Genomic DNA, 17,244 nt, shown 5'->3' with positions numbered 1-17,244 from the left:
TTTTGTTAAGTATTTGTATAAAAATTATGCGGAAAATCGCAATGACGTATTAGAAAGAAATGCGTGCCAGTAGGTTATTTTTAAATTCGACAGCTCGCTTTGTAGAATCCTGAACATTCATTACGGCACTGATCGCTGTATTCACATAATTCATTTCATGAGTAAATTTACTCAAAATAAAAAGACATAAATCTGTTATTAATTTATGCTAATTTGTCTTGCATTAACTTACAGGTATAGATAATTTAGAAATTATCTTATTAGTTTTGTTTGATCGATACTTAATTAGTCAATAAGTGTTAGAAAGTTTAACGTGACGAAAGTATGAAAAATGGATCAAAACAAAGATCAGGAATCTTTAAAACATAAAATAAGAGATGATGACTCGAGCAAGCAATCTAAATTTAAACGAGTAGAAAAGAGTGAAGAGATGATCATGCAGGACGCTCCTCTTCTGAGCAACGTGGAGCTCAAATGGTGTCGAAAACCTCCTCTCGATTATCACAAGTAACCGTGAAACGTGTTAAAACAATTATTAATATTTTTTAAAAACTTAATACAAGAAAATACCGATGTCAGTGCACGTATATTTAAAAATTTTCATACAGGAAAAAAGATGAAATACCTTTCTTTATACCGCACAAAAAGTTACTCGAAAGAATCGAATACAAACCGGAAACTCGAGAACCACTGGTAAAGATATTTTTCAAAAATTATCTCCATTCACTTTCAGTCAATGTATAATGAAAATATCTTTATAGACCGGGTTTACCGCTCATCAAGAGAGAATTACAAAAAAAGTAACCAAACCGCATCATTTGCCAACCACGTTCCCAGAGAAAATGGAAATAGGAGGCGACATTGCACCGAAACTAACAATAGGTAACATGTTTATGCAATATTATTTTTTATTTGTTCAGTAAAAACATACAGTGCTTTATTTATTCAAGTCGATATTGTCATTCTATTATTTCCGCGATTTGCATTTGGCGCAAATGTGCGTGCGCCATCAAGCAGAAGAGCTCGAAAGTATTTTAAAAATTTGAATTTTTCGATTCTTTCCGAGTTGTTTATCGTAATAAAAATTTTGTTGCATTAATTATGTATTTTTCTTACCAAAAACAGTGAAGAGAAAGCTAAAGGATCTTGATGCACCCCCGCTAGTCGATCAACTGGAATTGATTCAACGATTGAGGGACGATCCCAGCATTGGATTCTACTATATGGTTTATGCAGTCGAGCAGTCTTCGAAATATTTTACTCCTTATGCTTTGAAGTAATATGTATTTTCCGAATCGCGTGCGATGTTAAAAAAGAACGCGGCTAATGTACTGTAATTTGTTTCAGAGTTGTTCATTACAAAGACGTAGGTGACACTTACATGACTATCAGTGTCAATGGCGTAACTCAACACAGTCCAGATGAAATGAGTTTTACTCCTATCGAACAATGGGAAAGAGAATATATATTTTATTTAAAATTACTACAAGTAATTAACGAACGATCTATGTTACTTTATACAATAATTATTTATAATTACTTATAGAAAAATTATATAACTACAATCACTAAGTTACGGTATCGTAACAAAGTACTATTCTGAAATCCTATTTCCAGATAAGAACTTTCGTCGTGTTTCGAAAGTGGAAAGCTTTTTATATGTGGAAAAAGTGGATTAAGTATAAGAAATTCGTGCGAGCGAAAAGTTTTTTAAGAGAAAACCTTTTCACATCGGATGCGATTCTCAGTAAAGCTCTACTAGAAATTAAATCGATGTGCTCCGTCTTCATGGATTCAAGTTTCTTCGACGATACCGTTATTGAAAAGTTTCTGCTGTTTTATTTCGTAGAAAAACAAGTAACCATATGCATTGAAAAAAAATATATTTGCAACAAATATCACGATGGCCTTGACATATTTTTTCATTCTAGTTTACTAAACTGGAAGCACTCAGAGAGAAATTAGACGAATATAGGAGCTTAGCATTAGATATTATTAATAACGCTTGCCTCGGTTCTTTATTGCAAGCTGGCTATACACCTGATGACTCCAACATAACGATAGAACAAACCGCATACGGAAAACTCGGTATATAAACGTAAACGTAATGATTGCTACTGATATCTTGTTTATTCAGTAACTTTCACTTGACTGTGTAGGCGAGTTCGGTGCTGTTAAATTTAAAATGCCAAAAGATGGTATTCTTAAAATGAGTTACATCGAGCAGGCACGGAAGAGGGAAAAATGTTATAGACTTTCTTGGTACGTCGCTAGCCCTTGCAATACATTTTATTCTATCTATAAAAATATTTTGTATTATAGCTTCATTCATTTGATCGATTACATGCAAGTAAACATGATGCACTCCCTTTTATTACACACGTATCAAGAATTTGTGAATGCTTTGAAGGTTCATACGAAATGTTTGCCGGATTCTGATTTATTGAGCAACGATGTAATTGACATTGTATTAAAAGAAAATCGCCTCTCAACAGATCGTGTTCAGGTATTTTCAAGATGCTAAATTAACTTGCAACTGTATGCAATAATGGTCTTCTGGATTAAGGGGAAAAAGGGGATTATCTTAACCATGCTATTATGCAAGAATAAACTGTGAAACGATGCCATTTTACAGGTACCATATTTCGTGGTGGATTTGCTAATTTTACCCTCTTCAGAAATTGTCATGGATCCGTCGGAGAGCATTTTCCGTTTCGTAATAGAAACCATACAGAACATGTGGGAGGAGAACTTGTACGCTATCAAACCTCTGCTCTCCGATCAGTTTTTCCATTCCTTCACGAGGTACAATTGATTTTCGTCAGAAGTGAAAAGTTAAATGGAAATCATAAGATTTAATGTATATTTGTTCGAGGCCAATGATCAATCATAAGATCGAGGAACGTATTTGCGGGAATCCTCCAGAATGTCACACTGTTCTTAAAATGGATCCCTTCTTAAACTCGTTGAAAGTCGAGTTGGATGAAATTTGGGAGACGAGTTTCAATGCTGTGAAACTATACTGTCAACGATTCAGGGATATCCAGCAGTTTTATATGGAGGATACGACGTTCGATGAAAACATTATTCGGGACAATCGGGACTGCAAATTATTCCGGGAGTGGAGCATTCGTTATAAGAAGGAAGTGGATCTTATCAAGACAGTGATCGATGTTCAGCCACTGGGTATCTTCCTCATTCAACTGGAACGGTTCAAGAACGCCGTTGAAGTTGCCCCCAGAGGTAAATTAGGAGTCATCGAAGCTGTTATGCCTGGGTGAATATATTTTTCCAAAAAGAAATTTCATCGCTTCAAACAAATTTTCCTAAATTGTTCCGCTTGCGTTCAGACTAGGAAGAAGCCGAGTTGAAACTTTATTAACGACAGCAATCGACAATGTCAAGTATCTCGAATCTCATCCAGTGACAACAGAAGAATACGTGGAGTACATACAATTCGTGGACAAAGCTCAGCAAGAAGTAGACGAGATGGAATCTCAATTAGATTACGTGAAGGAGCTATACGACACGATGGAAGAATTTGACTTTCCTATACCATCTGTCGACATGGCGAATTATTTGGTACAAATACTTTTACAAAGACCTTTCGAGTACGATAACAATCTTCTAAATGTTATAATATTGTAATAGGGTATTGGGACTCATTTCACGAGTTTGCGGTTGGCCGTAGAAAATAAATTAGAGGAGAGACCAAAACTGATCAACAAATTCAACTCCCAGCTTCATAAAGACATCACTGCACTGAACGAAAAAATATCAGAGATTCACGAGGAAATAATGGTACGGCAAAAGGACATATTTTTAGAAATATGATCATAATTTTTCTTTCCTTAACAGCAACCTTGGCTTTTGGATTATGCGAGTAACGTGGATGCTTGTTTGAGTACTTTGAAAGAACTGGACGACCGATTGAAAGTGTGCGCGACTGCCGCTGAACAATATCGAACGTATCAAAGAACATTTAGGGTATCGTATTTTCTGTGATCCATTTTAATCACTTTGGTTACATAATTTTACTTTTGCAGCTCGAACAGACGAGGTTCGACAGCTTAGATCAAGTAAGGAACGAGTTGAACTTGCGAGTTTTGTTATGGGAAAGTCTGACCTCTTGGGAGGAAGCTGTTTACGAGTGGTACACAGGCGACTTCGATGCTTTGGACGTTGAACAAGTCACCTCGTTCACGATGCAAACCATGAAAAATATTATTCAGCTGGAACGAGGCTTGCCACCGAACAATATTCTACCAAATTTGAAGGAAAACGTCGAGTTGCTTAGGAACAAATTACCGATTCTGGGATATCTGAGAACTCCAGACTTAAGAGACAGACACTGGAAGAAGATCCAAGCTATATTGAACTATACCTTCAAACCGGATGAGAAGATAACCTGGACCCTGTTTGAAAACCTGGGTGCATTCCTGAAACCCAATGAACTAATGGAAGTTGCCGCAGCTGCTAGTTCTGAAGCCAATTTGGAGAATATGCTGAACAAAGTCGTTAACTTGTGGGAGACGCTGACCTTCATTATCGTACCTCATAGAGAAGGGAAAGATGTATTCATTATAGGCTCTCTAGAAGATGTTCAGACTGCGATGGACGAGAGCAACATTAATCTTCAAACTATTATGGCATCTCGTCATGTTGGTCCCATTCAACCCCTGGTTGAAAAATGGGTCAAGAAGTTGGATTTATTCACAGTTACCTTAGTACGAAACTTTTATTAAACTCTAAATTGTTTGTTTGTCATTATCGTTTAGTTAATTAGTGGTTTACACGATTTTAGGAAGCGTGGCAATACTTGCAGCAACAGTGGATGTATCTGGAGGCGATATTTTCTGCTCCAGATATTCAGCGACAGCTTCCGATGGAAGCGAAACTGTTCATCGACGTTGATAGATTCTGGAAGGACCTTATGAGACGAACTTTTAAGGTGTGTAATTTAACAGTAGTTTGATAAAGTTCTCACCAAGTCTAAATAATTCCTAGGCCCCTTTGGCTATGCCAGCCGGTACTCAGCCAGGCTTGTTAGAGTCGCTCGAAGCAAACAACCAAATGTTAGACGAAGTGATGAAGTGTTTGGAAGCTTATCTTGAGACGAAACGCATTGCATTTCCTCGATTTTTCTTCTTGTCCAATGACGAATTGTTGGAAATCCTGGCACAGGTATCGATCAGAAAGGGAAAAACAAACTGATGTTTCTCGTTTCGTTTTAAAATAATAGTACACACGCTGTAAACATGGAATTAAACGATCAACTGTTGTACAATAGACGAAAAATCCACATGCAGTGCAGAGACATTTGCAGAAGTGCTTCGATGCGATATATAGGTTGGAATTTGGCACGAAAGAAGGCGAAAGCGACAAAGAACCAGAAACTGTCTTGACGACAGACATCGTTGCGATGCTCTCGCCCGAAGGAGAAAGAGTTCCTCTTGGAAAAGGTCTAAGGGCTAGGGGTAACGTCGAAAACTGGTTAGGTCGAGTCGAGGAAGCTATGTTCTCGAGTTTGAGAAGCAGAATGAAAGAAGGAATTAAAGACTTCGCGGCGAAAGGACGCGGATTATTTATATATATGCATCCTTCTCAGGTTACTTCTTTATTTATAAACGTGTCTGTAATAAAACAGGTTCTTTTAACGAAAGCAGAAAGTTAATCAATTTTATACTCACCTTCCTCTTGTCTTCTCCAGATAGTCCTTACCGTTTCACAAATATATTGGACTCGAAATATCCATCTGATCCTGGAATCACCCGAAAACGTGCTCCAAAAGATGAAAGCGTTCGAAGAGAAATGTTTCTCCGTTCAGTATATTTTGCTTTCTTCGAGTTTTACTAGTAATTATTACGAAACCTTTTCTTTTCTTAATTTTGTAGGACTTGAGCGAATTAGCAACAATGGTGAGAGGAGAATTGCCACCCCTGATCCGTGACGTTATAATTAATTTAGTAACGATAGATGTACATGCCAGAGATATCGTCACAACTTTGGTAGAAAATAAAGTATCCTCCAGGTAACAATTCATACTATAAAGCGACGATTTAATTCTTTTTGTTTTTAATGTATATATATATTCCAGTACGAGTTTTGATTGGGTAAAAGCATTACGATATTATTGGGACGACGAAGTCGATAACTGCCTAACGCGTATGAGCAACGCCGAATATTTGTATGGATATGAATATCTCGGTGCTCAAAAGAGACTCGTCATAACTCCTCTCACGGATAAATGTTACTTGTGTCTTATGGGAGCACTGCAACTAGATTTAGGTACAATGACAAGGTTTGACAATGGCAATCTAGAGACACTGCGCTACTGTAATTAATTATTTAAATTGTGTGAATAGGTGGTGCTCCTGCTGGTCCTGCTGGTACCGGGAAAACAGAAACGACAAAGGATTTGGCGAAAGCAGTCGCTGTTCAGTGTGTAGTGTTTAACTGCTCCGAGGGACTTGATTACAGAGTACGAAATAATAGCTTGTTGGCTTTTTAAAATAATCTGAAAATTGTTAAAATGTGAAGTCAATCAAAAGAAAATGATATTTTATAGATGATGGGTAGATTCTTCTCTGGACTTGCAACCTCTGGAGCCTGGTGTTGCTTCGATGAATTTAATAGGATAGATATAGAAGTACTTTCTGTAATAGCTCAACAATTAATTACAATTAGAAATGCAAAGATTGCTAGAGCTGCCAAGTAAGCTGTTACAATAAAATAATGGGCTGTAGAGAATACAAAAACTGTTACTTTATTTTCAGATTCATGTTCGAAGGAAGAATGATAAAACTGGTGATGTCCTGTGCAACTTTCATCACCATGAACCCAGGATATGCGGGGCGCACCGAATTACCTGATAATCTGAAGGCTTTGTTCCGACCATTCGCAATGATGGTTCCAGATTACAGTGCGTATAATCAGCCTTAATAACAGTTTCAATTAGGTCATTAACCTAATTTTTCCGATACAGAATTGATCGCTGAAGTCACTTTGTACTCGGAAGGATTCGAATCGTCGAAAACACTATCGCAAAAGATGACTCTCATGTACACACTCAGCAGTGAACAGCTTTCGCAACAGGATCATTACGATTTTGGAATGAGGTTTTATACAGTGATTTATTAATATAACTGATCTGTTTATTCAAAGAAATTTTCTTCTTTAAGAGCCGTGAAGAGCGTGCTGGTAATGGCTGGCAGTCTTAAGAGAAATAATCCTGACAAGCCAGAAGACGTTGTTTTAATCAGAGCTCTACGAGAAAGCAATATACCAAAGTTTTTGCGCGACGATGCTGAATTGTTCGAAGGTATCGTGGGTGATCTCTTCCCAGGCATTGTCATCCCAGAAGAAGACTATGGTATCCTAAGAGAAACTGCTATCACGGTAAAATACAAACTCATCTTCTTCAATTCCTTTTTTATTCATAAAATACATTTTTTAGGAGCTGGAAGAAGCCAATTTGCAGCCAGAGGAGTGCACCGTAAGAAAAGCTATTCAGTTACACGAGTGCTTACAAGTAAGGCACGGTGTAATGTTAGTTGGACCAACTGGTTCAGGCAAGACTACGGTCCTTCGAGTAAGTAATATCTTTTGCACATAATGAACCTTAATTAAAAACTATTTCCCTTTTAGACACTTGCCAATACGTATAACAGGCTCCATGAAATGGGTGTGCCTGGAAAATGTTATCAGCACGTCCACATGTACGTGATCAATCCCAAAGCAATCACGATTGGTGAATTATACGGAGAAGTAGATATAATGACCAATGAGTGGCACGATGGTCTAATCGGGTCCAAAGTTCGGCACGCTTGCTCCGTTAGTAGTTATCATGAAACACAGCATTCTGATATAATGTGATAACTATTTTAAACATGCAGTTCACCACTGAGGAACATCAATGGATCGTGTGCGACGGCCCTGTCGACGCTATATGGATAGAGAACATGAACACCGTCTTGGATGATAATAAAATGTTGTGTTTGGCAAATTCGGAAAGAATCAAGTTTACTCCGTACATGCGTATGCTTTTCGAGGTGATGGATCTTGCACAGGCATCTCCCGCCACTGTCAGTCGTTGCGGTATCAAGAATATTTCATAACTTCTTCAAGGATTGTGACTGATTCTAAGACTTGGGGGTTTAATCTTCTCGTATTCTCAAGGAATGGTATACGTGGATCCCATGGAGTTGAAGTGGATGCCTTACGTAAAGTCATGGGTGACGACTCTTCCTGAAGCCACAATTAAACCAGAACATCAAGCACAAATTCTAGATCTATTCGACAATTATCTCGATGCGGGTTTAATATTTTGCAGTAGAAATTGCGACTATCCTATTGCACAGGTGGAAATGTGTTAATTTGTTGTACGAAAGTTAGAACAAAACATTTGTAACATTTCTGTATATTAATAGGTCGACATCAGCAAAGCAACCATGACCTGTTCGCTCATAGAGTGTATTCTGAAGGAACCAGATGCGATAGAGAAGACTACGGATAAATCACGGATTAGAATGTTCTTAACTCAAGTCTTTGTTATTACTTATCTCTGGGCAGTCGGTGGAAATATTGACGATGCCTCGCGAGATGCGTTCGAAGCTTTTGTGAAAAAACAATTCGATGAAAACGAGGATGCTTAGTAAGAAATCTCTACGCCGAACTTTTACATCCACGAGTGAATGCACAATCTTTTCGCATTTGATTACAGTTTGCCTTCGACAGATTTATGGGATTTATACGTGAACGTCCAGGCCCATCGATTAGACCTTTGGCAGGATATCATGCCAGAGTTTGTTTATGACAGCGAGGTACCGTTTTTCGATATTCTGGTTCCAACAGTGGATACCGTAAGATTTGGTTATATTATGAAGAAACTAGTTGAATCGAATAAACCTGTATTTTTCACTGGAGATACTGGTTAGTCATATATCTTCTTCAAACCATCATTTTGCAATCTCTTCATGCTTACATAAACCTACATAACATTGGACTATTTTTGTAGGAGTTGGAAAATCAGTAATAACAAAGGTAGTTCTGACAGATTTAGAACACAGTCAACTGTGGGTGCCAATTACGTTAATTTTCTCGGCTCAAACAAGCAGTGGTCGAACGCAAGAAATTCTGGAACTGAAATTGGAGAAAAGAAAGAGAACTGTTTTAGGCGCTCCCATTGGAAAACGAGTTTGCGTGTTTGTTGATGACGTCAATATGCCCAGACTGGATACGTATGGGTCTCAACCGCCTATAGAACTTTTGCGGTATAATTACATTAATCACCTATAGACTCTTATATATTAATATAAATTAATATAAAATTAAACGCAATCATTAAACCATACAGGCAATTGTTAGACTTTCGAGGAATGTACGACAGAGAAAAATTATTCTGGAAGGACATCGAAGATGTCGTCTTTACTGTTGCTTGCGCTCCTCCTGGAGGTGGTAGAAATCCATTAACACCAAGATTCGTCAGACATTTTGCAATGCTACTTATTCCAGCACCAACCGAAACTTCTCTCAAAGGAATTTTCAAGTACTTATAAAAGAATATCCGTGTAAAATTGGATTGGTAACAAAGTTAATTTGCCAGGGCAATTATAAACGGTTTCCTGGAAGATTTTGTAGAGGCTGTTAGGCAAATTGGAGACAGAATAGTGAACGCGACAGTGGACGTGTATCGAAGAATCGCAACAGATCTTTTACCAACTCCAGAAAAGAGTCACTACATTTTTAACTTGCGTGACTTGTCAAAGTGCATACAAGGTATCATGCAAGTCGATCCGACAGTTGTTAGGCAACCGATTGAAATGTACAGGTACATCCGTCATACATTGCAGAAAATTATCTTAAAAATATAATGACGCTAATAGAATTGAATTATTTCTTTAGACTCTTTTATCACGAATGTCTCCGAGTCTTCCATGACCGACTAATCAACGTAGAAGACAAAAGTTATTTCTATAAACTTTTAAACAATATATCCATTGGTACGTTTGGCACGGAGGTGGTGCGACTTCCGGACGAAGCCATCATCGAGAAACCACCGTTACTGTTATTTGGTGATTTCATGGCTTTCGGAGCAGCGAGAGAACAACGCATTTACGAAGAGCTTACGGACATTCCATACGTTAAAAGCACTTTAGAGGTGCCTTGTTAAATCTTCATTCCACAATATCAATATCCCAAATATTGATTTATTTTTAAAAACTGTAGTCATACTTGGAAGATTATTGCTTTTCCGTTGGCAAAGAAATGCAAATCATTTTCTTCATGGACGCCATAGAGCACGTTTGTAGACTAGCGAGGATTCTTAGATCCGAACGAGGCAATGGATTGCTGGTCGGCGTCGGTGGAATGGGAAAACAGAGTCTAACGAAATTGGCCTCTCATTTAAACGGCTACAAGTTTGTAACATAAATTACCCACATTGTATCTTACATAATATAATATCTTCCGGCGTGAGTCAGAAGTTCTTGGCTAGAGTATCGAATGCTTTCAGGTGTTATTACATCGAAGTAACTCGAACGTACGATAAAGCTGCATGGAACGAAGATCTCCGACGCTTCTATTTCGAGCCGGGCACACTCGCTAAACACACAACATTTTTATTCACCGATACTCAAATTGTGCTCGAAGAGTTCTTGGAGGATATCAATAATACTCTCAATACCGGTAGCTTTACCGATGCGTGGAAACAATTCTACGGTAACCAAAAACAATAATCTGCAGGTGAAGTACCGAATCTGTACGAAGCGGATGAGCTTGAAAAAGTTATCATAGCTACGAGACCGGCAGCGAAAGAAGCAGGCATCCCTGAAGCAAACAGAGACGCGATTTATCAGTTCTTTATTGGAAGAGTCAGAAATCAGCTCCACTTGATGATTTGCATGAGTCCTATAGGCGATGCATTTAGGTCAGATTTTTACAGAGGCTAGTCAATCGAGTTACGAACGAAGAAAGTTTTTTTTGGGTTTTACAGACATCGTTGCCGTATGTTTCCATCGTTAGTAAACTGCTGCACCATCGATTGGTTCACAAAATGGCCAAGAGAAGCCCTGCTGTCGGTAGCAGAAAATTCTCTCCAAGTCATCGTACCAGATGATCAGACCAAGCTTATGGCCTTAAGTAACATTTGCGTGTTGATTCATGAGGTACCTTATCTTCTAATAGGAAGTCATAAATGATCACGAGATCGATAAATGTAAATATCGAAGAAAATCTTAAAATTACAGCAAGTGGAAGAGGTAACAGTTCGATTCTTCCTGGAAATGCGTCGAAGATATTACACTACGCCAAGCAGTTACTTAGAACTCTTGAAGCTATTTCAGACCACGTTGAAAAAGAAGGAACGAGAAATAAAATTACTGAAAACTAAAATCGCTAATGGCTTAAATGTTAGTAATATCAAAGTATTCCAAAGAAGTCAGAAGATAAATACTCATTATTTAAATAGAAACTTCACGAGACTAACGAAATGGTGAGCGTAATGAAGGAACATTTAGTCGTGCTTGCCCCAAAACTTAAAACGAGCACGGACGAAGTATCGAAATTAGTCAAAATCCTGGCGAAACAGCAAGCTGAAGTTGATAAGGTGAAGCACGTGGTCACCGCTGAAGAAGCAATAGCAAAAGTACGACTCGCATGCAAGAAGTAAATGATAAATCAACTATATTGCACATTATAACGTTAAACTTTATTAGGTGAAAGCTGAAGAAACAGCACTTTTAGAAGCGGACGCTAGACAAGATTTAGAGGCAGCGATGCCAGCTTTGCTGGAAGCTCAGAAGGCACTGGAGGCTTTGAATAAGAGTGATATCAGTGAGATTCGCGTGTTCAATCAACCGCCTCATTTAGTCCGTTTGGTAATGGAGGCGGTTAACTTATTACTGGGTGAAAAGTACGTTTCGTTAAGTAACAATGTAACAGTTCAAAAATGTAACATTCTTCTAATCCAAAAATTGATGTTAGGACCGACTGGCCAAGTGCCAAGTTAGTCCTAGGTGACATACACTTCCTGGATCGTTTGCTCACGTATCCCACGGATGAAATAAGCGACAGGCTACTAAATAACCTGCAATACTACATCAATCATCCAGAATTTAAACCAGATTTGGTAGCCAGACAGAGCAAAGCTTGCAAGTCGATGTGCATTTGGGTGAGAGCGATAGACGGATACGCCAAGATTTATAGAGTGGTCGAACCAAAGCGTCAGAGGTAAACTCTGTGTAATATTAATTACTACGCGTTGAACTCATTAATTACTTGCACAGATTACAAAAAGCTGAGGGAGAATTGCGAGCGATCGAGGCAGTGGTGGCTCAAAAACAGAAAGAACTAGCTGAAGTGGAGGACAAGATTAAACAGCTACAAATACAGTACGATGCAGCCTTGGATAATTTGAACAAGTTGGAGTCCGAAATGGAACTGGTAGAGGCAAGATTAAACAGATCAGGAAGACTTACGTCCGCGCTGGTGGACGAACGAATTCGATGGGAACAAGCGACACTTGTACGATTCTTACAAAATATAATATAGAACACTATTTTACTTCTGACTTTTTAGGGATTTGACAAACAAATGGTTAATTTAACTGGTGATATACTGGTTGCTGCTGGAGCACTTGCCTACCTAGGTGCGTTCACGAACGAGTACAGAGAAGAATTGTTACAAACATGGTTGACCAACTGCAAAAACTACGATATAAAGACCACAGAAAATTATAATCTTATTACGATATTGGCTGATCCTTACGAAATTCGTCTCTGGAATACTCACGGTTTGCCAAGAGACAAAGTCAGCACGGAGAACGCTATTTTAGTGACGCAAGCTAGCCGCTGGCCTCTGATGATCGATCCACAAGAACAAGTAATTACCTTGAATTGTCCCGTTCAAGATGTTACAGTACTATGTTTATTCAGGCGAATAGATGGATACGGAACATGGAACAAGATAACAATTTGAAAATATGCAAACTGACAGACACGAATTTCTCAAGAATATTGGAAACGTCTATAAGACTTGGGATGCCTGTACTGCTTCAAGAAGTGGGAGAAGTGTTGGATCCGAATCTGGAACCTATCCTGCTCAAACAACTTTTTATCCTAGTACATATATTTTGTAAAACCGTATGATCTGTTTGTAATATATCGTAATGTTTAGGGTGGCAGGACATTAATACGATTTGGCGACACCGACGTCGAGTACGATCAGAATTTTAAACTGTATATCACGACGAAACTTGCAAATCCTCATTACTTACCAGAAATTTGTATCAAAGTGACAATAGTGAATTTCACCGTGACCATGGGAGGTCTCGAAGAACAATTACTAGCGTAAGTGAATGAGTCTGTATTCGTCAGACCACCTGTTTTTATTTAGGATTTAATGTACAATTCAATTATACCGCAAAAGATTAAATAGCTTTCGAATTTGTATAGGGACGTCGTACGTCTTGAAAGACCGGACCTCGAGGAAATGAGAAACGATTTGATAACGAAAATCAATGCGGATAAAGGCCAATTGTTGAGCATCGAGGACAGAATACTGACACTGTTGTACAGTTCAGGAGACGATATTTTGGATAACGAAGATCTCATAGAAACTTTGAATGACAGCAAGGAAACATCCGCGATCATCGCAACAAGATTGATAGAAAGCGAGGCGACCGAGGAGAAGATATCTGTTGCGCGTGAAAAATATCGGTCGATTGCGAATCGAGGATCAGTACTGTACTTTGTAGTTGCAAATCTTGCAGTCATAGATCCGATGTACCAGTTCTCGTTAAAATATTTCAACCAGGTACTTAATTACATGAAGTTTACGTCGATGATGGGCTACACGCTTCATTTCTCGTTCCAGATATTTAATATAGTAATCGACACGAGCGAAAAAGTAGAGGATTTGCAAGAGCGTCTGCAAATATTACTGAACGAAATAACATTAGCTATTTATACGAATGTTTCGCGTGGACTATTCGAAAAACACAAATTGGTGTTCAGTTTCATGCTCTGCATTGCGGTACACATTAACGAAGAAATCGTTTCGCCAGCACAGTGGAATTTTATGATACGCGGGGCTGCACATACCACCAAGGTATTTCGATGAAAAAAAATCATCGTTAATCTTCAATATTCATTCGATCGATTTTGTAGGAAGGAATTCCAGATTATCCAACGTTGACGGTTCATATGTGGTCTTGCGCTAATTACCTGGCGGAAAACTTTGACGTCTTCAAAAATATTTTAAACGATTTGTTCAAGAAAATTGAATTAAATCTTGGATATTTTAAGGCGGTAATTATTCACCTTTTCTAACTTTCATTGCACTTTTAGATCTCACGGGGTGATTTCTTTTAGGAAATCAATGTGATCCCTACAAATACAAGCCGGGCTACACATAACTGGGATACAACATTGAGCGATATCGAGAAGCTGATGTTGTTGAAAGCGTTAAAAGAAGAAGAATTGATTTTTGCAATCACGGCCTACGTGTCGAGAAATCTTGGAAAGAAATTCGTGGAATCACCCATGGCTTCGCTGCAACTTCTGTATTTAATTAAATCCAAATTTATTTCGTATACACATAGAAATAAACAATGATTTGCAACACAATTTTCATAGGTTCGCAGACACGTCGAACAAGATACCACTGGTGTTTATACTGACAACCGGATCAGACCCTTTCAGTGGCTTTTTAAGATTTGCAAACGAAATGGGTTTCTCTACCAAGTACGATTCAATATCTTTAGGACAAGGACAAGGACCTGTTGCAGAAGGACACCTACGAACCGGCACCATCGAAGGTAGATGGGTATTTTTGCAAAACTGTCACCTGGCTACTTCGTGGATGATCAAAATGGAGCAGCTGATATTGCAAATCGCCGAAGAACCAGAGGGTGTGATTCACGAGGACTTTCGACTGTTTCTAAGTTCTATGCCAAGCAAAGCTTTTCCAGTGTCTGTTCTTCAGAACGCGGTCAAAGTTACAAACGAGCCGCCCAAAGGTCTGAAAGCGAATATCAAAAGAGCACTGCACGATTTGGAAGACCAATTTTTTGAAGAACATCGTAAGGAAAAATCAAGTGTCTTTGTCAGAATAGTAGAGAGAACTGTCAAATGATTTAGAGATTTTTCATTTCAGACTTGGGAAAAGACTGGCGCAAAATTATATTTGGAATTTGCTTCTTTCATGCTATTATCCAGGAACGAAAGAAGTTTGGCCCGTTAGGGTGGAATATTCTTTATGAATTTAATGACAGTGACAGGGAGTGCTGCTTATTGAATCTGAAAATATTTTGCTGCTACGATCGTATACCTTGGAATGCCTTAATCTATACTACTGGTATGTTTAGTGTATATGAATGATAGAAATGTAAGAATAATAGCTATGTATACTTGTTTTAGGGGAGATCACATATGGAGGTAGAGTGACAGATAACTGGGATTTAAGATGTATGAAAACGATCCTAGACATATTCTTTTCTCCAAAAACTTTGAGGAGCAGTAAGATATTTTAAGCAGAATAAATTTTGTAAATAATACACTAATACAACGTTTTTCAGATTACGTTTATTCGGAATCTGGAAAATATTACTGCCCCAATTATGATACTTTGCAAGAGTATCAAGATTTTGTAGAAACGTTTCCTATTATCGACGATCCGGAAATCTTCGGAATGCACGAGAATGCAAACACTATTTATCAGGTATAATTAAGCAGATAAATTATGTGTATTTGCTGATAATTTAACTGATGTAATTGTTACCATGAAAGCTGAAAGAAGCACAATTTATTTTGAACACTATTCTGGAAGTCCAGCCAAAAGAATCCGGCATTGATCAAGATGCATCGAGTTCGGACATAGCATACGAAATGGCGGAAATGATCAAAAACAGAATTCAATTAAAAATAGATCCTACGGAATGTAATCCAGAGCACTTGAAAGTAAGCAAACGGCAGAAAGTACAACAATTGAATGTAGATTAAACAATGTTATCTTGTCTTTGCAGAGAGATTCGATGGGAAGACATCCATCACTGACTACTGTTCTCGTTCACGAAGTAGAAAGATACAATATATTACTGAAGAAAATACATATATCGCTAGAAAATTTACAACGTGCTATCAAAGGTTTTGTTGTAATGTCTGAAGAATTAGAAGGAGTCTTTATGGCTTTTGTTAACAATCAGGTATTAATTTCAACCTAATTTAATACCTTGCAGTCTTTTTTAATTTTATATTTGTATAAACTAGGTACCACAGATGTGGCATAATGTAAACGTCTATCCGTCTTTGAAGAAATTGGGAAGTTGGATAAGAAACTTAGAACTCCGGATCGATTTTATTCAAGTAGAAATATTGAAAAATTACAAAAATAACAATAACTTCAATAATCATTATATGTTATAGATCTGGTTAATCGATATAAAGCCGATTTCTTTTTGGATTTCGGGCTTGTCTTTTCCACAAGGATTTTTAACTGGTATGATGCAAACTTGTGCAAGAAAATACAATACTCCTATCGATCACTTGAAATTGGATTTTATTGCCACTAAAGTGGTTCTTGATCAAGAAGACATTGAAGCACAGCACAGAGAAGCTCATAAGGAGGTCTGATATGTTATGTAAAATATTTTATAAGAATTATTACAACAGTAATAATTATTGCCTACAGCAATTATTTATACATTTATAGGTAATAGAAGTATATCAAAATTTACAAGTACCAGAAGATGGAGTTCTGATACATGGACTATTTATTGATGCTGGTAGATGGGATTTTGAATCTATGTTTTTAGTAGATGCAAATATAGGTAAAGAATTTCAGATTATATTATTTTTTATATAATACTGAAAAGATAAATGATCAAATCATCAATTTCAGGTGAAATGCATCCATCACTTCCAGTTATACACATAAATCCAGTATTAGAACTACCAAAAGATGATCCAAGATATGTTTCACCGCTATATAAAACAGCTGTAAGAGCAGGTGTATTATCTACAACAGGGCACAGTACAAATTTTGTTATTGCAGTTTTACTTCCATCTGCCAAAAAGCAGGCATATTGGATTTTGAAAGGGACAGCTCTTCTGATAGAAATCATAGACTAATGTTAATGTTAATGTTATGTAACAAAGTAGTTATAATAATTAAAAGTTGTATAGATTTTATAATGCTATTTGTATAAATACATATTTATTAAATATTTGTATTAAATACATTCTTTAT

At 37.6% G+C, this 17,244-nt stretch overlaps 1 protein-coding gene across 1 annotated transcript; it reads left to right on the top strand.

Moving 5' to 3' along the window:
* Window positions 1–39: 39 nt before the first annotated feature.
* Window positions 40–17,219, top strand: Dhc16F (Dynein heavy chain at 16F). Its single transcript, XM_012297643.2, has 62 exons — window positions 40–507; window positions 609–693; window positions 762–882; window positions 1,126–1,276; window positions 1,348–1,489; window positions 1,618–1,857; window positions 1,932–2,088; window positions 2,160–2,262; window positions 2,323–2,506; window positions 2,636–2,805; window positions 2,876–3,277; window positions 3,351–3,582; window positions 3,652–3,801; window positions 3,859–3,987; window positions 4,047–4,727; window positions 4,805–4,951; window positions 5,008–5,184; window positions 5,291–5,608; window positions 5,711–5,821; window positions 5,895–6,031; window positions 6,098–6,288; window positions 6,366–6,481; window positions 6,569–6,714; window positions 6,777–6,922; window positions 6,986–7,118; window positions 7,182–7,398; window positions 7,457–7,591; window positions 7,648–7,833; window positions 7,896–8,097; window positions 8,179–8,360; window positions 8,430–8,653; window positions 8,723–8,931; window positions 9,017–9,272; window positions 9,356–9,547; window positions 9,605–9,829; window positions 9,904–10,159; window positions 10,228–10,418; window positions 10,514–10,686; window positions 10,744–10,927; window positions 10,994–11,165; window positions 11,247–11,408; window positions 11,468–11,644; window positions 11,715–11,911; window positions 11,983–12,228; window positions 12,285–12,522; window positions 12,577–12,879; window positions 12,933–13,118; window positions 13,174–13,346; window positions 13,452–13,812; window positions 13,873–14,106; window positions 14,166–14,306; window positions 14,370–14,560; window positions 14,634–15,079; window positions 15,154–15,354; window positions 15,417–15,515; window positions 15,575–15,717; window positions 15,786–15,956; window positions 16,022–16,201; window positions 16,266–16,361; window positions 16,422–16,622; window positions 16,708–16,825; window positions 16,897–17,219. The coding sequence occupies exons 1-62, from the start codon at window positions 332–334 to the stop codon at window positions 17,124–17,126; spliced, it is 12,243 nt and encodes a 4,080-aa protein (XP_012153033.2). The 5' UTR covers window positions 40–331; the 3' UTR covers window positions 17,127–17,219.
* The last annotated feature ends 25 nt before the right edge of the window (window positions 17,220–17,244 follow it).

This window comes from Megachile rotundata, chromosome 3 (genome assembly GCF_050947335.1).
Source record: "Megachile rotundata isolate GNS110a chromosome 3, iyMegRotu1, whole genome shotgun sequence".
Taxonomy (NCBI): Eukaryota; Metazoa; Arthropoda; class Insecta; order Hymenoptera; family Megachilidae; genus Megachile; species Megachile rotundata.
This window is presented reverse-complemented; position numbering and strand designations above follow the sequence as displayed.

Excerpts from the sequence above, each read along its gene's own strand:
- Dhc16F (XM_012297643.2), top strand. The coding sequence starts at position 332 with ATGGATCAAAACAAAGATCAGGAATCTTTAAAACATAAAATAAGAGAT. Across the intron at positions 6,032-6,097 it reads GAAAATAAAGTATCCTCCAG|TACGAGTTTTGATTGGGTAA; the intron begins GTAACAATTCAT and ends TATATATTCCAG. Across the intron at positions 6,482-6,568 it reads CCGAGGGACTTGATTACAGA|ATGATGGGTAGATTCTTCTC; the intron begins GTACGAAATAAT and ends GATATTTTATAG.